General features: G+C 41.1%; 1 protein-coding gene across 33 annotated transcripts in view; it reads right to left on the bottom strand.

Moving 5' to 3' along the window:
• NEB (nebulin) overlaps nt 1-20833 on the bottom strand; it is a 197563-nt gene that overhangs the window by 19076 nt on the left and 157654 nt on the right. For 20 of the 33 annotated variants that reach the window (XM_075001956.1, XM_075001929.1, XM_075001928.1 and 17 more), the window contains exons 132-151: nt 20717-20821; nt 20505-20609; nt 19579-19683; nt 19381-19491; nt 18649-18759; nt 18105-18206; nt 17900-18004; nt 16626-16724; nt 12574-12684; nt 12310-12414; nt 11467-11571; nt 10885-10989; nt 9716-9826; nt 9196-9306; nt 7481-7594; nt 7239-7343; nt 6788-6892; nt 4453-4557; nt 2408-2500; nt 406-498 (exon numbers count right to left, since the gene is read on the bottom strand). In XM_075001956.1, the coding sequence (XP_074858057.1) occupies nt 406-498; nt 2408-2500; nt 4453-4557; nt 6788-6892; nt 7239-7343; nt 7481-7594; nt 9196-9306; nt 9716-9826; nt 10885-10989; nt 11467-11571; nt 12310-12414; nt 12574-12684; nt 16626-16724; nt 17900-18004; nt 18105-18206; nt 18649-18759; nt 19381-19491; nt 19579-19683; nt 20505-20609; nt 20717-20821 (2106 nt within the window). Of the gene's footprint in view, nt 1-405; nt 499-2407; nt 2501-2687; nt 2851-4452; nt 4558-6787; nt 6893-7238; nt 7344-7480; nt 7595-9195; nt 9307-9715; nt 9827-10884; nt 10990-11466; nt 11572-12309; nt 12415-12573; nt 12685-16625; nt 16725-17899; nt 18005-18104; nt 18207-18648; nt 18760-19380; nt 19492-19578; nt 19684-20504; nt 20610-20716; nt 20822-20833 lie in introns of those variants that run through there. The other 13 variants (XM_075001941.1, XM_075001952.1, XM_075001955.1 and 10 more) reach the window with 9 other exon arrangements.

Raw genomic sequence — 20833 nt, 5'->3', positions numbered from 1 at the left:
AGCTGATTCTCACCCAAAAGTCAGTGGCTCTTTAAACGGCTACACTTATCTAGGAACAGAGAAGGCCAAGATGCTGTTTATACTCAGACCTGGATTTTGTGACTATTAATATGGTTCCAGATACTTTTAGTGAGATTTCCTGCCAACCATTCACAACTCTGCAAAATTGTTTAAGAAACTGACCATTTTTTTAATCTTAACCACATATTGAGAATTAAATCTGCAAAGTGGCTCAGTTGCTAATGGAGGTGAAAGCTTGAGCTCTGCAAAGAAAATACCAAACTGGAAGCCGTAGTTGGAAACAACAGCATACATTAAAGGGAAAGGAGGCCTGTTTAGTAATGCAAGCATCATGTTATGACCGTGCAGGTCACACAAATGAATGCAGAAAATATCAGCCACTACCGAGCTAATGTACTTCTGTGTCTCCTTGACACGTTTCACTTCTGGAAGGTCAGAAACTGGAATTCCTTTTCCAATACTTTCCTTATATTTAATCTGCAAAGTCACAGACATTCAAAAAACAAAAATACTTAGAGCACATTAAACATATGCATATGGTAACCAATCACATGATAGAACATAGAAACAGATCATTTAAAACTTACTGAAACTGAAAGTATTACAGACACCCATGTGGAAGGACAGTCTTCAAGGATAATTCTGCCAAAACTAATCTACATTATCAAGTTGTCTAAAGCCAGCTCAGTGCATATAAACTGTTTGCCTATAATGCAGGGAGAATGGAAGCATATATCTCCCAGTTCACTGTAATTAAAAATACCTGTCACTGACCAGCATGTGTCCACCCTAGCCCTACGACATTTTCAAAATGCATTTGAACAGTTTGATCTTTTCAAGATAAACAAAATATTTGCCTTTTATAGCTTCACTTCGGATAATCAAGAGAAATCAGTCCGCAAATAATTGTTATACACATGATGCTATTAATTAGAGAACAGGCTAGGTGATGCAATGTGTTCAGACATGGCATTCTTTTTCTCTGGGGAGCTGATTTTGCCATAAGTGAAACGATCATCTTTGAAATAAGCATATTCATTAAAGTACTGTTGTCCATAAATGTTTTTAATGTTTCCTTCATAGGAAGTTGTCTCCTTCTGGGACCCAAATTTCAATAAATTCTAATGGAATAAATGCAGCAGAGGGTTGAATGTTTGGGCACCCAAGTCTTTAAAAAAGCCAGAGTTGCCATGACAACAAAAAACCAATCAATCAAATATGGAACCCAGAAAGAAGGCAACAGACAATCTTAGCCTCTTAAAGTAAAACGCCAAATCTGAGCCCAAGATTTTAGTATCCAAACAGGACATGTTATTTTGAAACTGCTGATCACAGAACTTTTAAATGTTGGAAGTAATTTGAATTGTCTTACTTAGGCACCAAAAATGAAACTGCTAGTCACTTGAAAATCTTCACTTAGAGTGCCTAAAGTTAGGCACCTCAATCCATACTTAGCTACCCAAAGAAGAATTAGCCTGATTTCCAAAGGTCTGAGAACCTGCAGATCCCATTTTTTTATGTCTTTGCCCCTTTGACCAAAACAGCAATCCAGTTTAAAAGCAGGTCTCAGCTTTTAAAGCTGTCCAGTCCTTTTCCCAGTAAAGCTATAGGCAGAGGGAATCTCAGATAGAGTTTAATTGCTCAGTTTAATATTGTGGATTTAAACCATTTTTAACCTAAATCTAAATATCCTGCAATGGATCTGTAACCTTGGAACTTGCTTTCTATATGAATGTAGGTGTTCAAGTTTGGATTTATGAAACATATCCTATCCAACATGGGTGAAAGGTGCATACAAGAGTCAAATGAAAAAAGAATTAGTTTTGTTTCCTTTTTTTCACAAGATGCAAAATAAAAGACATTCCTCAAGAACAAATTTCTCCCACCATCATCAAGCAAACATTTGAATAAAGAGTGAAGCTTTAGTATCACTTGCCCTAGTATGACATCGTCATTCAAAGAATAAACTATATGCAGGCTAAATACTTACAGTGGCTTATCCCAACATGCATAAATAAATCTGTAGTCCTACTTTGGAATATTAAAACTTTTATGAAAAGTAAAATTAAATATGTGTTAAATTACATGTTTGGAGAGAGAGAGCTTCCATGTTTTAGGAAAGGGTTATAATTAGCCAATTGTTAATCATTAGAAAGATTTTCCTAGAAAGAGCTATCACAAATACTGAAGAAAATAAATCTTATTAAAGTTTGTTAGGAGGCTGTTTTTTGATAAATGGTAATAGGCAAAGACCCGAAGGTGCCCCTTAATTTCACAGGTAATTCCAAAACTGCTGTTAGCACTATGTAAGGAAACAAGTGAGGAAGAGGAAATTTACTGAGTTGTATTAGCACAGGTAGAGTGTTAGAAATCCATTGCTTTGTACCGTGCTAATTGCGTCCTGGGTTCGTTTAATTCTCTGCATCTCAGGTGTCTTTTCAATAGCTGTTCCTGTTCCAATGTCTTCTTTATATAAAATCTTAATATTCAGAACCAAGATAACAAAGTTAAGCCCAGAAAACACACGTGTCTCTCCTGGAGAGTGACTATGAAACATCTGAAAGCGGATGAGCCAAACTAATATACAAAAGTACAGGCTCAGAGTCAATTCTGAGCTCTAGCCGTAGCTGGTACAAAATAAGGTCAGCAAACCTTACTTCGCCTACCTTGAAAAGCCTCTCCTATTATAAGCAGTGGCCTTTGTGGAAATGAAGGATTTGGATCATTTTTGTGGAAAACAGTAATCCATTTTGCAGCATTTACTTTAAGACGGAACTGTGTCACTCTCCAGAATGTGGACAGACTTCTGTTGTTAGCTGTGCAATGTGACTAACGTGAACATGACACAAGGAAAATGCTTAATTCTTGAGAAAAGTCAGGTGCAATGTACAACAAGTCAGGACAGCCGTAGTTCATTTACTGTTAAAAGGCGACATTTGCGTCACATTAAGATTGTTATAGCACAAGCTCCCAGCACTAGGTGGCCACATGACAAAAGAAGTGTTAACACGAATGATACTACTCCACATAGGATGGATTAACTACAGCAGAAAAGGAAGGGAGTAAGACGCTTGGGCAGGCAGCTGGAGACGGGAGAGGTAGTTACTCAGAGGGAATTCTGCAGCAAAAACTAAAAAGTATGTGCACAATATTTGAAAGTTCTGCTAATTTTGTCAATATGTAAATGTGGCGTTAACATGGCAGTGGGGAGCACAGGTCACTGGCTGCACTGACGTGGGAGTTCACCCAAAAGCCCCCACCACCTCCAGTGAGGCTGCACCCAACCGTGGCAAAGTGCAAGTGCCAAACCTACCCCAGAAACGCTCTGCCTCTCTGTGCCAGGTGCACTGGGGTGAGCGAGCAAGCTCAGTCCAGCAGCATCCAAGAGTGGAGGGGCTCAGCGGTGGCGTGAGAGGTTTCTGTGTGGGGCAGTTTGGGTGCAGGCAACTCCGTGAGGGAGTGGGATGCACAGCGGCTCCTAGGAGGATTCCAGGTGCAGGGACAATGGTGCTCTGCGGGGGATTTAGGGGAAAGCATCTGGGGCTCAGTGGGGGTGGGGGTCTCAGTGCAGTGGATCGGGGGAGGGTCAAGGTCCAGCTGGCTGGGGCTCAGTGCAGCGAGGGAGGCTCATCGTGGGGGCAGCCAGATGTAAGGGGGATGGAGCTTTGCTGGGGTGAGGGTTTGATGGGCCTGTTTAATGGGGGAGTCCCAGCTGCTATGACAGAGGTGCTGCATGGCAGGCTCCTGCTGCCCCACCCTGCAGTGCCCTTGTCCACTTTGCTTCTCCATCTTGTCCCCGCCTCATCCCCCTCCCCTGGCCCTATTTAACCTCCCTTCCTTCCCCACAGCCTCCTCCCCTTATCCTTCCTTCCTTCCCACAGTTCTCCCATACACATGCCCTTGCCCAGACCCAGGAAGACTCCCAGCACACAGAAGGGGAGCCAGACTGGCAATAGGATCCAGCTGCAAAGTAAATTGAACCCCTAAGTGCAGCCTCATTCTGCTAAGTGGCTCTGTGCTTGCAAAAATGAGGAGGGGCAATGGCATGTAACCCCATGCGCTGCCCCCATGCCTTACCTCTGTTTGGGGGACAGCAATCCCCCCCACACATTGAAACCACCCATTTCTGGCCCTCGGCCCTCAGGCAGCTCCCCTGCCATTTTCTGCAGAATGCAGTCCTGCAGAATTCCCCTACGAGTAGATATTAAAAATCAGCCAAATACAGTAAGCATCAAGTTAGCATGAAACACTCAAGACTTGATGCTGCAAACTCTTATGTACATGCTTAATTTGAAGTGAAAGGCGCTCTGCTGAGTCAGTAAAGGTTGCCCATGGACATCAGTGTATGCAAGAAAAGATTTAAAATGTGTTTTCAAAACATCAAAAGGAAATTGTTTGAGTTAGCCTTGAAAATGTATTAAATAAGCATACCGAGCTGAAATTCTTCTGGTTTTCTTTAACACGCAGTATTTCTGGTGTATCTTGTACCACTGTAACTCTTCCTTTACTGTTCTTTAGATCCCACTGGTACTGAAGCTATTTAAAACAAAGGAAAATGCAGTTAGAATACCAATTGTAGTTCAGAAGCATTTTCTCTCATAGTTTTCAAAGCTCTCTTGTTTAAAGATAGAAAATAGAAGATTTGTTGAGGATATATTCTGAGGAGACATTTCAACTTCCTCAGATGTGGTGGGATTTTTACAAATTGTGAATGTACAAGATACTGCCTGGTTGCAGCTAGTCAGAATAAATTAGTAATAGATTATTAAAGTACAAAAAAAAAATGAAAAAGGGGGAAAAATAAACACACCACTGAAAAAATAACACTGCCCGCCACACTCAACCAGTGGGAAACTTAATACCAGGTGGATGGTGAACAGGAGGGAGTGAATGCTAGAGGAATACAGGGGCAATTCTTCTGGTAGGGAATGGGGAAGGGTTTTTCTTTTTTCTGTTCGCCAACCAGGGCAACTCAGAGCCTACCAGCTCTTTGTTCACTGCCCCTTTCAAATTTTTGCCCACATCTTTAAGGGCGTGGCAGTGGTTCTCAGCCCAATCAACAAACAGCTATGGCGCATGTGACAGCCTCAGTGTCATACAGGTAGTATAAATTGTGTGGGTGGCAACCCACGCAACACACATGCATATGTGACCCGCAAAGGTAAATAGGTTGAGGAACAGTGAGGAATTCCTGGACTACTTGGGCCAACTTGGAGAAGTCTGATGGTGTGTTAAACAGAGCATAAGTTAGACAAAATAACACCAGCAATCTGTACAACTATTTAGTTTGCTGCTATGCTTCCAGCTGGTGTCTAGTGTGGTTAAAAGATCAAAAGAGCTGGTTCCCAGAGCCATCCAAAGCTCCAGGGCCAGGAAGGCGTGGGCTATTCACCTACCGCGCACATTACAGACTAAAGTCACTCCTCTGGAATCCTCTGCCTCCTGGTGCCAGAGAGGATGAGGGGGTTGAGAACAGCAAACTGAATCCCAGATTTGAGCAAAGGACTACCTACCTCAAGACATGGTTTGTATGAGGAGAGCTCTAACCCATACTAGACTCACTAAAACACTTGGTACAGGACAGTAGGAAATAAAGCAAACAGCGCTGCCCAGCCCCGCACCTTGTGGCAATAGTTGTGGCCTGTGCCCTGAATCCATCCTGGTATCTGACCTCATGTAATGCCAATCAGGCCAGACTGTGGTGCCATTATTCATGTTGGTGAGCTCTTACTTACGCGCACACAGTCCCACTGATGTCAATGTGTAAGTGATCATTGCCATGAGTAAAGCCTCCTTGATTAGTGGGAAATAATGTGACAAAGTGGAAATATTTGCAATCTTTCTAAGTCCTGTTTGTGCCTCAGTTTCCCCTACCACCAGCGTTCTCACCCTACCCCTCCAGGCCTTATTCTCCACATCAGTAAAACATCTGAGAAGACAATGGCCAAACCAATTGCCCAGACACTGACACCCAGCAATGAATGGCCCAGAGAGACATGGACTTTCCCACTTCTCCTTAGGGAAACTGAACAGCAACCTCCAGCTCAAGCTCAAAAGATGGGAGAGGTCTGAGGTGGGGGATAAGAGTTAGAAGGAGTCTGAGCTCACCTGGACTCTGACAAAGGAGGTGACATGGAGAGACAAGCAGAGCTTGAACCAAAGGGCTCGCTACAGCTCGGCTGGGCTCTGCGCGAACTAGACAGACTGTGTTTTAACCTTCTCTGTTGACTTTCTAGGCAGTGTCCCAGCTGACTAACAAACCTGACTGTTCTGACAGTGCTGTTTGAGTGCCACTGCAAATGCTCGGTGAGGTGCATTAACCCCTGAAACATGTACACAGCTCCATCTGGAGTCTGTCTTAGAAGGACTCACTATTAAATAGAGCACATGGTATAAAGCAGACCCACAGGTCCAGTTTAAAGAAGTAGGGGCACTGCCTGATATACTCTGTAGGAAAAGGAAGGCCCCTAATGCAGTTGGCACAGTGAATGGGTCCTCACAGAAACTATTTCCAAAGCTATGGATCTAGGAGGACAAATGGTCACAGCAAACTTTTCCAGGAAAATTATAATGCCATATAGTCGGCCCTTTACATGATATGCTGGTGGTCTGCTTTTGCACTCATGCAGGCCCAGTGGGATTCTGAGAAAACACAGTCTGCCCATGGGTACAAAATGCAGAATAAGGGTATTAATATAGTAACTAGCTAATTAGATGGGCAATGGATGTTGTGTGACAATAAACAGTGGTTCCTACATATACATACAGTGCTGAAGTTCTTTTGGTTCTCACGGACTCTCAGCATTTCTGGTGTGTCTAGAACAGACAGGTAGCATGACATGGTCCTTTCTGCTTCTTCCTTATATTTTTTCTGTTGAATCAAGGTTAAAATATTTTTCAGTTAAAAATATACCATGGCATTATTTATGGAGGATCAATTCAAATTTAAAAAGCAGCAAACAATTCAGTGGCTGATATGGACACAGCAAATAATCTTTTGCAGGAGTTATTTAAAATGTTGGCTGACATTAATGTTGATCAGAGATGCCAGCTCGCCAGCTGTCAGCATGCATCCTGGGTTTTCTCCTGAATTTTGTGACAACCAGTTTGTTTCGTTCACTTTAAAACAAAATCTGCTCTCAATTAGCGTCCGATTATGATCAGATAAGGAAGAGACTTAATGAAAACGAACAGTATAACTCTTTAAATCTCATTACCTGGCTTGAAAGGCTCTTGACTTGCTGGGCATGAATGATCTCTGGTGTATCAACAACGGAGGTGTAATTGGCTTTATCCATTTCTGCCAAATGCTTATATTTAACCTGTTGGAAAACATTTCAGTGAGGGGCCTCAGTCATATCTCTCAATACTCTTTTCACTTGTCTACTCCGAAAACACTCATCAGAAGGGTTCTCTTTAAAAACTCGTCAGATTCCACATCTGCACCATTCACACTGACCTGGCTAGCTATGTCAGTGGCATTCTTCGCCCTCACATAGTCTGGGGTTTCCAAAGCCAGGTCTGTCAGACCTCTTCCTTTGATTTCGATCTCCAGTGCTTTCTTGTATTCTTTCTATGGGTGAAGACGATCATTTGAAAATAACAGATATGTGGAACGGGACAGCTCTGGCAGCTTTAGCTAGAGTCTCACTACAACAGTTCCAGCCAAACCACAAAATTAAATTCAAACATATCAACTTACTACAGTTTGTCTTCAGTAAAAACAATGTAAACCCTCAGAACAGATAATACAATACAGTAGTGAATGTTGTGAGCCAGGCTTAGCTTAAGGTTGTGCTGACTGTGACATCATAAATGGTGGACCAAGGTCTCAGAGCAGAAATTCCCCTAAGAGACCAGGTACTTTCTGTAAGTACAAAGTAGTGACCAGCCACTTGTGCTTGAAGGTGGGTAATTAGGTGTTATGTCAGCCAGCACTAATTGCAACAGTGGCCTTAGAACCTCTTGAATAAGTGTTACCCTCACCCCCCATGGTACCTCGGGGAAGCACAGTAGCAGAAACACTAGGGCAGGGATTGCCAGCCTGGACCCAAACATAAGATGCCATTAGATTTTCTAAGGGTCACCAGCTGGGTGGCTCTGAGCCATATGTGGCCCCTTAAGGAGCCATTTGCAGCTCCTGCCACTGCCACCACTCACTCCTCCAGCTCCCAGTCCCTGCCACGCTGTGCTGAAATGGAACTCGATTTAATTGGTTTAACAGCCATCAGGAGGGATCCAGCTGTTAAACCAATTAAATGGAGTCCCATTTCAGTGTGGCAGGACAGGGAACTGCCTGCACTTCAGGTGGGGGAAGGGAGTATGAGAGAAGAGGAGAGCCATGTGAAGGAGGTGGCGGTGGCCCAGTGAAGGAGCAGTGGGAGGCAGCAGCGGCATTCGTGTGAGGTGGGGGAGACATTCTGGAGTTGCGAGGGGTTTAAGCCCGGCAAGGGGAGTGCAAATCAAGATTTATAAAACAAATATCCCTGGGGAGAACTCTCTCCTTTCCCCACAACAGTTTTGAATTGCTGTGGGTCGCAAAGTCTTACCGAATTGTCAAAATGGGTCTCTGTCTCGAAATGTTGGGAACCACTGCAGTAGGGGGAATCTTCCCAGGGTTCAGAGAATTTTGATGAAAGTCAGTGTAATTTACACCAGAAACTTTGCTACATTTGGCACACTATCAGTTGTAATATAAAATTATAGTAATAAAATATACTTTAACTGCCCAAATTTGATGCAACTTTAATACAAATATATTACAAATTCCAATATCCTCTGCCAGTCATCCACTGCATTTCCTGTGAAATATTGTACTGACATGACATAATAATAATTTGCATTTGGAAGTCTCCTTTTATCTAGTGATGGTGAAGCCATTACAAACATGTTAATTTTGCTACTCCTGTGAGAAAGGTTACGGTGAAATACCTTGATTACTGATCTGCATTGTAGTTCAAGTGATTTGCACAAGGTCATACAGCAAGGCAGTTGCAGAGTCATGAACAGTACTGAACAAATGCTAACTACCCTTGTCCAGCTCAACCACTAGCTAACACATTTCTCTTCCCTCAAAGGCCTTGCCTAGCAACATTTGCCATTCTGTGTTAACATCGCCTTGTGGAATGGTTCTATTTCCAGTCAGGCCATACTGGAACTAGCTACTTCCCTTACCTCATTTAGGATTTGAGTTGCATTCTTTGCTCTCAACATGTCTGGAGTCTCCTCCAAGATTGTCATACCTTTACCTTTGACACCTTCCTCTAGGTCCCTCCTGTATTCTTTCTGTAGGAAGGGAAAAAAGAAGGGAAAAGTGCAGAAATGGACTAGTCATAGTTCCACTACTCTGAGGCAAAGAAAAAATGAGGCCGAACAGAGTTTTCTTTGTTTGATTTAAGAAACAGAGAATACTTTTGGAGTTATAAACTCTCTACAGACATAGATCAGAACATATTATAAACACTGACGGATTTACACACACACAGGAACAACCATGTTGATGTAAAGAGACACAATCAAGATGAATATAGTTAACAATTAGTGGAATTAACATACACAACAAATTAGATCATGGTACAAGGACATCTGAAAACATACTTAATACAGAAAGGTAGGCAGTGGAGAATATACTGGTGAGGTGAATTAGTGTAATTATTTGGCTCAGTAGAGAATGTAAATGCAGAGTAGCTGCTACCTCGCTTGCTATTTTGGTTGCATATTTGACATGTAATAAAGATGGTGTAATCTCCAAGCCAGCAAGGTTTCTGCCTTTAATGGACTCTTCATAGTCCTTCTTATATTCTTTCTAATATGAGTAGGAAGAAGGGGAAAAAAGCAAATAAAGCACATTTTTATTATTTTTTTCATATTGCTCAAAAATAAACATACCAGGATAAAAAATTCTAATTATCAACACTGATTTTTTCAGGGTCCCCATTGCCAGGTACATAACTGCAGGTACAATCCTGCTCCCACTGAAGTCTAAGAAAATGTTCTCATTGGCTTCAATGTATGCTGGAGCTGATCCTATGTCAGAAGTGTTTCTAATTGACTGTGTATGGAGAGAAGTTCAAACATGCCACATGTAAGCTGGAGGCACTGGGACCATTGAGAAAGGGAGAGTGAAGTCTGCTTTAAAGCCTTAGTTAAGAGCCAGTTGGCTTTCAGCTCCTGTGATAAAGGCTCAAGGCTTTAATCCCTATGGGCAGAGGTTCATTCCCATCTGTCGATGACCAAGGTCGGTGAACTTTACACATGGAAGTCCCCAAACTACACCCTGATCACTTTATACAAGTGTGTTTCAAGAAGTTTCTCACAGTGACACAACAACATCAAAACTTAAAGCTGAGAATATATAACCACTGGTAAGACTACAATGACAGGCCAATGAAAAGTACTGTCACCTCAGAGACAAACAGCAATTAAACAGAGTTGCTGAAAACACAGGTCTCCAATACAAATGATCTCACTTGCACTTACTCTTTGAAAAGTCTTTCCCTAGACCGTTAATTGACGTAAGACAGTTGGCTGCAAGGCCTTCTGTGAAATGGTAATCTCACACTGTATTTCCCCCCATTGAATCCAAGCTACAAGTCCAGTCTAGGCTACTGTTGCACATTTTACTGCTGTCATTCAAGTGTGAGAGGTACATCCCTCATAGTGACACTGAAATCTCTTGAATTAAGGAAGTACAGTACCATTGGTAACACAGGTATCATGGAACTTACATTAAAATATAACTATAGTTTACAGGGCATAACCCAAAATCATCATCAGGTTTTTTGTAAAAACATAACAGTGGAACACCTCTACACAGAGCTTTCCCAAATCTCTCTCTATTGCATTTGCTGAAGAAGCACGTACCTCACTCTGCATGTGCTGAGATTCCTTGGCAGTGATATATGTTGGAGTTTCAAAGTCCAGCATGGCTTTTCCTTTTTCCTTTTCATACTTCTCCTTGTATTTCACCTGACAACAGAAAAAAACAGGTTATCCACCAAATTACCAGAGAAGGAACTGCTATACCAGCTTATGGACCTATAGGTAACCGCTTTGTACAATCAACAGAATTCCATTAGAAAATGAACTGCAGTCTCTGGCTCTCTCACTGAAATGCTCAGGGCACCTATCCACTGCAATCACGTAGAATCATAGGGTTGGAAGGGACCTCAGGACGTCACTGAGTCCAGGACGTCATTGAGTCCAGCCCCGGGTTAAAGACATGGATAGGAGGAACAAGCTTGCTGCTGTGTCACGAACATGCAAACATGTAAGCGAGTGACAGGAATGTTTGCAAGCGACTTCAGTGTTCCTGCTTGCACAGTTTGCATAACGCAGGTAGGCACAGTGTTCATTCTGTATCAGAAAGCCCCCTGGGGATAGCTAGTGACTGAGTTGTTGGCATTGAAAGTACAGGGATGAATAAGATGCACTTGACCAACTTACTTGACTCTGTAGTTCTGAGGCCTCCTTTAGATGAAGCTGTTCAAGGTTATCTGGCACCACATGGTAGTGACCCTTACTCTTCTCATATTGCTTCTTGTACTGGTACTGAAGGGAAGGCATCAAGTACCATCTCAATAACAACCTGAAGCAGGTTTACTTCCTAGGCCCAACTAATGCAAACACTTCAGTGGCACAACAAATAGCAATTAGAAATCTAACATGGGTTGGGGGTGGAGGAAGCAACCCCAAAATAGATTTATTTCTAAAGATTTGGGGTCGACATTTGTCCTTTCCAAAGATCTCAGAATGGATCCAGAGTTTATTTTACAGCAGGAAAAAAACAAAATAGGCTTATGTCAACTCAAGACAACTGTTTTTTATCTCGTATCATTCTGAAGGGCTGCATTAGATATGGCCATCATTCTGTGAAACTACAGCAGGGTGGCGATGAACACAAAAATCCCATGGAAAACAATAAAAAAGAAAGACAGTCACAAATAATAATAAATGGGAAAAAATGAAAAAGGAAAAAATGGAAAAAATGGTAATTGTTAGTGAGATGTGGTCAGCTGACAATGTAAAAAATGGTTGCAGTTTAAAAATGGTTAGAAGTTTTAAAATGGTAGCAGGTCTAGACATATAGATGTCAGTGTCCAAAGGATGGGTGTATTAATGTTGCTAGTTGGCTAGGTAATAATCATTAGATAGGAGAGGAAGAGATCACTACCAGGTGACATCCTTGGAACAGTAAAGGAGGGAGCTGGTATAGAAATTGTTAGCAGAGGTCAGTACAGAACAGCAATGGAAAATCACGTTAGATCTGGGGTTAGCTGATGAGCTTACAGCACTGGAGAGTTGACTTGTACTCAGGACATGGTTCATTATCAGTGATTCTGACATGTCTGTCACAGGCTTGTGAAGTTTCTTTAGGTCTGCCTTATATTTAATCTACAGAAATGAAATACCAAACAACAAATCAGCAAAGAAGACTCAACTCAAGCTTTTAATATATAAAGTATTAGTAACACAAAGTGGGACTCTGCTAACTCAAGCCCAAATTATAAAATCCCCCTAGAAAATGCAAAAGACTGTAACAAGTAGGCATACCTCACTAGCGATGTTGTGAGCATCTTTTAAACTCTTGTAGATCTTGGCCTCCTTCAAGTCATACTGCGGCTTCTTACCCTTCTCCTTGTCAAAATTCTCCTTGTACTTCAGCTAATTGCAAACAACAAAGCATTTCAGTTATTACAGAGCATTAGCCTGTCTTGTGCTGAGCCTGATGAAGCCCACATTCACAAAAAGTCTGACGACAAACAGGATCTAAAATTGCAATTATTTTAAGACATCCACTGGAATAAAAGATATTTTAGTGATCCCCTGGCATGAGGAAGAAAATGCACATTCTTGTTTTACAAGACATCATTCATAGCTTTCATTCAATGCACAGGTGTTAGCTCCTCCCATGCAAATAAGGCTGGTAAACTGAAAAAGGACTTAAAAAAATGACAAAAAAGATAAAATAGGCCAATACTCCTATCAGTGGGACGTGAGTGGGCATGTATGACGGCAGAAGCCAACCCAAATAAATGAAATGACAATTGTAAAAAAGAGTGGTTAGGGAAACTCAATCTGTATATCTTAGTGCTCTTCTAAACTAAGCAGGCAATCTACCCAGTCAGGGTTGATCTTTCTGAGTTAGATTTTGTGCGTCTGTTGAAGACACAGCAACATCAATATCTCTGGGGTAGGCAGTTGACCCCTGTACATGCTATTGCGTGGAGTATGGGAGGTCTACATGAGAGTATAGAGGCTAGGTCTTCACTGGGGAAATAAGTCAGTTCCGATATGTTGATTCTAGCTATGCAAATGCTGTAGCTAGAACTGCAAATCTGAAGTCAATTTATTCCCCTAATTTAGATTTAGCCTTAGAGAAGATGGGAAAAACTACCTACACACTCAGGAGGTAATACCAAAAATGAGGCAGCAGAAATGTTTTCAGGTGCATAAGGAAGACACTACAAATTTACCTTAACCAAACAAGAGGCAATACATAAAAAAGGAAGAGTGGCCACATTTTCACAAAGGTTAAATTTAAACTAATCATTAGGAATTGGGCTGCACAAGAAATTATGCAAGGCCCCCAGACCCATTCTGAAACAAGGTTCACGTTAAAATATATCCATGAACATCAGTGAAAATCCATGGAAGTTCAGCAGATATAAAGTGAAATTGTGGCCCCATTGAAATCAATGGGAATTTTCTCACTGACTTTAATGGGGAAAAGATTTCACCCATAGCAATCTGCTCTCTCTCAGCAGCGCTAGGCTTAGATGGATGTAACTATTTTCTTTGGATGTACCGGGGATGACTATTGCTCCCAATGCCTGCAAATACTCAGGGCAGGGACTCTTCCAATCCCATTAGTGACCCTTTTGAAAAGGAAAGCCATTTTGGCATAAAGTATTTGTCATCAGAGATTGCTGAGGTAGTTTCAGCGACACAAGAGATCTTGCAGCTAGGACTACCACTGAAGTAAAAACTCCCTCAAGAGAGTTAGGGCTACATTCTGGCTTTTACAAGTAGAGCCCACATTATAGGTGTGGGCTGCTGTGAGCCTGTGACCATTCCAGCTGAGCTGCAACCACTGAAGGTACCCTATACGCCCCTTCCCTTCATGATCAGTGGGTGAGTGTAAAAAGCAGTTGAGAGAATGACATCTTCTCCTCCTCCCCCCCCCACATACATATTCTGTGTACGTGGAGTGCAAGGGTAAGAGATTATGGGAGTAAGGAAGAGGCAAGAGGCCCTTTCCAGCATTATCCTTCAATAATTCTCCTGAAAAAATTAATCCACAACCCTTATTCATACAAATAATCTATTGAAACAAATCATCTCCAGAAGAGCTGACTGACACAGCTAATGAAAGGAATGGATCATGCTGGGAATATGTATGCTTAAAACATGTTTACAGAAATACTAGCACACAGTTCCATATTAGTGAACACAAAAGGTGCTTCAGTGCAAAGATAAATCCCATTCCACTTATTCTTAGCTTTTAAATTCTTTAGCAATATTTTATCTGTACAGTCCCATGCTCGGTAGCATCTCTATACTAGCTGTAAGAAAACAAAGGACATTAACTATTGGCTTCCTCTTTGTAACTATTTTTTGCCATTCCAGAAGAATAGAGCGTCTGATTCTGGTGTCACAGCAGTGTAAATTAAGAAGAAATGCATTAAAGCCCCTGGAGACATGCTGGTGTAATCATCAGAATCAGGCCCATATGTTAAAGTGGAACTCATAAGAAAAGAAAAATGATCACAGAAAGGAGACCCTAAACAACCACAATAGACACACACAGAACAGGAAAAAGGGTGACTAGTTCCAGAACAAAAAGGGAATATGGCTTGTAAAGACAGGATAACAAGATTGGCAATATGCTGTTTCTCTAATCGGAAATGCAGAGCAGAGTAAATGTGACAAAGACAACAATGGAGACACGCCACATCAGTTCAGAGACTCAACAAACTCTGTTTCTTTCAAGATCAAAGTCAAGCCAGCGTAAAAAGTTCCACAAAGACGGACGTTCTGTTTATCCTTAAAAACAGAACTGAAGCTAAAACATACAAAAAAGCGCTCTGTACATTGCTGATGATTTATGCTGCTTTTCTTCTCTTCCTTGTGCTGTTTGCTTTTATGGAGCAGGTGTGGGCTTAGTGGGCACCCAGCTCCAAGGGAAGGATTCTTGTTATCTGACAGATATAGTAGGTGATGCTGAGACATGCTGCACTTGCATGCAGTAATCACATGTAGACATGAAAAAACAGTAACACCCCTTTTTCCCTTTGTAAATATTTGAGCTAAATAGGCTGTGGAATCTGTACACTGCCATCCCACACTCTGTGACTCAGCCATAACACTCAGGATTCTTGCGGTGGAAGGAATAGTAGAAAGTATGTGCCCTGAAACAGCAGGAATTAAAATTTATTTCACTGGAGCTTTGGGGCCAGATTTACAGAAACACACTGGCTGCATTGTGCCACTCTGGTACCATGAGTCTAAGCAAACAGGCAAGCCTCTCCCACACTGTATTGTGTGTTGACAATGGCATACATCATCGTCACATTCCTGATAATGGGACACTATTTTGGCTGGTGTAAATTGGCACAATGTCGTCGACTACCATGTCTGGCCAACATTAGGCCTGGGGTATAGCTCCTGGCGCCAGCAACCGAATAATCTTGCTCTTATTTTTCAGTGAATTAACTGGAGCACATTGCAGAGTGTCACACAAACCCTCTTCTAACTAGCTCTGTGCAGAAGGCAACAATCCACCCCAATGAATGATTCAGTAGAAGGGCAGAGGATCTCTGATTGAGTCACAGCACATGAGAATAGGTAGTAGGGCTTTCTATTGTTTTTCTCATTACAGTGAAAATATTAAATAAATGTTGTTGTTCTAAATCCCCAGTAAGGCAATGGACACCATTCTGTTTTCACTGGTCATTCTGTCTACATAGAATAGTGTGCACAAACTTCTGACTGACCAATCCTAAAGTAATACAAATAGATGTTGCAAAATCAAAATGCAGGAGAGATTAAGACTTCTTTGCCTTTGCAGGACGGTCTCAGATCCATCTCAGTGTAATTCTGTATCTTTTAATTTAAGGCATCTCAAGGCACATATTTTCCGATTTCCAATGTAGTGTTCAGGAGAGCAAGGCCCCACCAAATTCAGCTTATGTAGCTTCAATTTTTCAAATCAAATCATAAGAACCGAATTCCATCCTTGGGTGTGTGCGTAGAAGACATCCATTAGAGTCACTGAAAGTTGCAGGAAGAGCATTGGTAGGATTTGTCTTCAAGTGCTACACCGTGTCAACTGGTTTTGTCAAATTCCCCTCACATTGAGTTTCCATGCACAGTCTTTGCATTGGAAAAAAGAGGTATTAGCTAATGGTCAGCTTCACAAATTTCTGGTGCATTCCACACTTTTGACACAAAGTCTGCAGAAAAATCAGTGCAATTGGTGCATTATAAGCTCTTTTACAATTCAGGCCAATTGTCTTGTGCTAGGGAAGACACAGATCATATACAACATAGAGGAAGATACAGAAAAGGGACACGCCCATGTGTGTCACTTAAATCCATCTTACATGACTACTTAGGATATTAGCTTTCTTAACATGTCTCATCATTGGTGTATCATAAGATGCAGCTCCATGCCCTCTCATGTGTCCTTTGAGGTATTCCACCTACAATGTGTAGCAAGATAGCAAGATCAGAACAGCAGACCATCACAGGGATCAAGCATAAAGCTGTGTGAGAGAACCAAGTGGTGATGAGGTGCTGGTTGAAATATTCCCCCAAGAAACAGCAAGTGTAAGATAAGCGCTAACTAATATTCCAGATTATTTTACAAGAGAAAGGAAGTTTATACTAACATGACATATTCATGTAAAAATAAAAGGTAACGCATTTTGTGAAAAACATACATTAAATATTCCTGATCCTGAATAGTCAAATGCAAAGGATATTAGAAATATCTTATGTAAATTAATACCTTGCACATGTATTACTTCCTGTGATAACTTCCTGTCCATTACAAAGTGCTTCACAAAGGTTGGTAAGCAGTACTATCACCCCCTTTTTACAGATGGGATGAAGTGAAGCAGAATGTTTTAAAAAACAATGTTGAACTTTGGGTGACTTAAGTTCTAGGTGCCCAGTCTTAGATTTGTCTTCAGTGTTCAGGGATTATTTTCCAAATGCTAATGCCAACAGAGCAACTCAGATGCTTATCATTTTTTTCTATATGGTTGGTTTCCCTGAAGAGTTACCACTTTATATATAAAATTCTTTATACCGAACATTTCAGGGGGACACAAGTGAGCTATTCTTAATAAGACGCAGAAATAGGAAGCTTTCTACAAAAAAAGTGCGGAATACAGAAGAGAACAGACAAAGAAATCCCAAAAGAAGCAAGACCCAACCTCCCCATCCGCAAAATCCATCACTCCAGGGCTCAGTTCTGCTCCCATTGAAATCAGCTGAGCCTTAGTCATTAGGCATGATTCGCCGCCATCTTGAAAAACTGTTGTACGCTCACTTTGCAAAGAATGTGAATGGCTACAATGCAAGGGAGTGGTGACTTAAGACCACTTGCATCACTGAAAGCAGTATCAGTCCCATTACACACAGAACACCCCTTTGAGTCCCCCATTTACTGCTTCTTTACTAAAGCACATAAATTCTGCCCACTCAGTTACTTTTTCACATTATGTTGCCATACTTCCTTTACAATTATCTCAAACTATTTTCAGCTTCATTTCTGAAGTGGTTGGAAAAATTTATGGATTTCTGCCCCGGAAGAATATGTACTCATACCATTACTCACACCACTCCAAAATTTGCAAGCATTTCTTATTACCTGGCTAGTAAGCTTGGACACCTCTTTAGCAAGTTCGATATCTGGCCGTCCCAGCATGCTTACACCAAGGCCAGCCTCTCCTCGAGCCTTGGCTTTGTATTGAATCTACAGAAGGTAAAATCCATCAGCACATAATGTTTCTTTTTAGAGGATAAAACACAAACACCTCCACATGAGGAACAGAGGAGATATACAAAATACTCACATCACTGACTAACTTAGCAACCTGGGTTGCTTTCTTAATATCTGGTCGATCTGCTATAGAGGTGTAATGGAGCTGTGACTTGGCATCTTTTTTGTATTCAACCTAGTCAATGAAAACAAAGCCGAAGAAAGTGTTTGGTAATTAAAAAGATACCCTAGAAGATCCAATATTGCTGTTGTGAAAGGCAAGTGAAGTTTTGTCACTGGTTTCACCTGGAGCAGCTCTTTGGGCCCAGCTTTTGAATGTTGTTTTCAAATGAAATAATAAATATTATGTAATTTGAAAAAAATGACAGAAAACATGATAGCGGAGTCACTGTTATGTATGACCAAACTAGTTTAACTCCCAATCACATTTTCCAGGGATGACCTCTATTTCTCTAGGTGAAACTTTTTGCCTACATATAGTTTCATTAATACTTCCTTAGAAAATGGAAGCTGGGAAGAAATCCCTCTGAAAATCATATTTTTTCTGATTTGAGAATGACTGTAATTGAAAATAGCCATATAGGCTGCTTGTTTCCTGCAATGCAGGACAAACTTACAATACTCTGCTTCTTCGTGACGTCCACGGCATGCTTCACCTCAGGCGGCTCCAGCATGATGGAATAGTTAGACTTGCCCCTCTCCTTCACAAACTTCTTTTTGTAGTTTGTCTGCAGAGTAAAAAGGGTTTGTATTATATGTCATTCATTATTCCTACTAGGAACTGTGCTCTGCTGACGCTCCCCATAAATCCTCTCAGAAGCCAACTGAGATAGCCAGAGACATGATTTACTTCTGCTAAACATGCATTAGCAGAGACAAGGAAACATGGATACTGCAGTGTTTAGAAAATATCCATACACCTCCTGCTGAAACCTTTTGCAGGCTTTAATACCTCAAATCACTAAATATTCCTGTCCTGTCTCCAAGAAACTAAAGGGATAGCTGAAGGTATAGCTGTAACAGGCCATAACCTGTCTGTTACTGTTTACAGTCTCAGCAGCAGTTCTCCAGTCTGGTGAAGGCACTGTGCTGGAGCTAGAAATAAGACTGACAGCACAAATAGGCCTCTTGAGTATTAAAGAATATTACCCCAATTAAATGGACTTTATATTGCCACCAACAAAACCTTAAACCACTGGGAAAGTGAGAAGATTCAGGGTGCCTGAGAATGTAGAGTATAGTAAAGTATAGTATCACAGAGTATAATATGAACCTACATAAATACTGTGAGTGTAGCAATAGCAAAACTCTACATCAGCAATAAAAGTTGCATTATACTTGTCACGCACCTCACTGACATTCTTGGTCACCTCCTTGACACGAATAGTGTCCTGGGTCTCAGGCAGGGTTGTATAAGAACCATGAGGAAGCTGCTTCTTACTGTGCTCCTTGTATTTGTTCTGAATGCATAGAGAAAAAATAGTTGAAAGAAATATCAGGTTTAAGAAGGAACTACTTATGAAAAAAGACCGTATCACACGTCATACCTCAGATACGAGGGAGCTGACACACTTAGAGAGAAGGATCTGAGGTGTGTCTGGGACAACGAGGCATGTTCCCCTAGCCTTGTTGTGCTTCTCTTTGTATTTTATCTGAAGGAGAAAAAAGATGTTATTTTACACAATTTATAGCTTTTGTCCTGACTGGAAAAATAGGCTTCAAATACACCCATCTTACTGATAGACTGCAGCACATTGCTAACATCGCTGATGTGAATGAGGGTTTTTAAGATTAGCCCACTGTTCAATTTGCTTGTCAACTTTAATAAACTCCAGTCTTAATAATCCTACGCATCTCAATAGTCCTTAAACCCAGATATTGTTATGTATTGCCAACATTTATGCTACAGACACAGTACTCTGCCCAAAGGAAAGCAGCAGCTTTGGTTTTAAGTATGCATGCATTTCAATGTACAAAGTTTAAACCAGAATAATGTATTTACCATAGAAGTCAGGTATTTGGATAAAAAGGGCCACATATCTGAATTGTCTCTCGTTTATGTTGCAAATCAATTAACCAGACCAGTGAGGGTTGCAACACCAAAGCCAATCTAGATTTTCCAATTCGTTAATAAAAGAAACAAACCTAGATAGTGAAATATGAAATTCTGAGCAACTTTTTTTAAACTGGTCCCTAAAGTTAGATTCCCACATCCATATTTAGATGCCTAAATAGAAGTGCCTGTTTTTCAGAGACATTAAGCAAACCCTGCTCTCAGTTAGGAATCAAGGTACAAAAACTATGTACGGATGAAATAATCTCTACATATTTCTACAGAATCATGTTCACAGACTCCAGAGTTTCCATTTTGATGGCATTATATTTTCAAAACCAATTGGACACAGACCACAGGTTTTAGGTTCCTTAAATAGCATGTAAAGTGCTAGCAAATAAGAGAAGTTCAAATACTCACATCGCTTGCCAGGATGGCATTCTTCAGAGCCAACACTGTATTTTTGTCATCTGTGACAGAGAGTTTACATCCCCTAAGGAACTCTCGGTCTAGTTTATAGTCATACTGTCACAAAAGAAAAGAAAAGAAAAGCTGACAAAAAGTACTCCAAATCATTTGCTATGAAGGAAGGAAGGAGTACAAGCTAATACAATATTTTCTAGTTTCCTTACATCACTCTGTTGCAAGGATGCCTTGGCTGCTTGAAGAAAGTCAGGTCTATCAACAGTCCATTGCCAATGAGCCTTGGTTGCTTCATATTTCTTCTTGTAATCCAGCTGTTTTAAAAG

The sequence above is a fragment of the Carettochelys insculpta genome, chromosome 8, assembly GCF_033958435.1.
Source record: "Carettochelys insculpta isolate YL-2023 chromosome 8, ASM3395843v1, whole genome shotgun sequence".
Classification (NCBI taxonomy): Eukaryota; Metazoa; Chordata; order Testudines; family Carettochelyidae; genus Carettochelys; species Carettochelys insculpta.
This window is presented reverse-complemented; position numbering and strand designations above follow the sequence as displayed.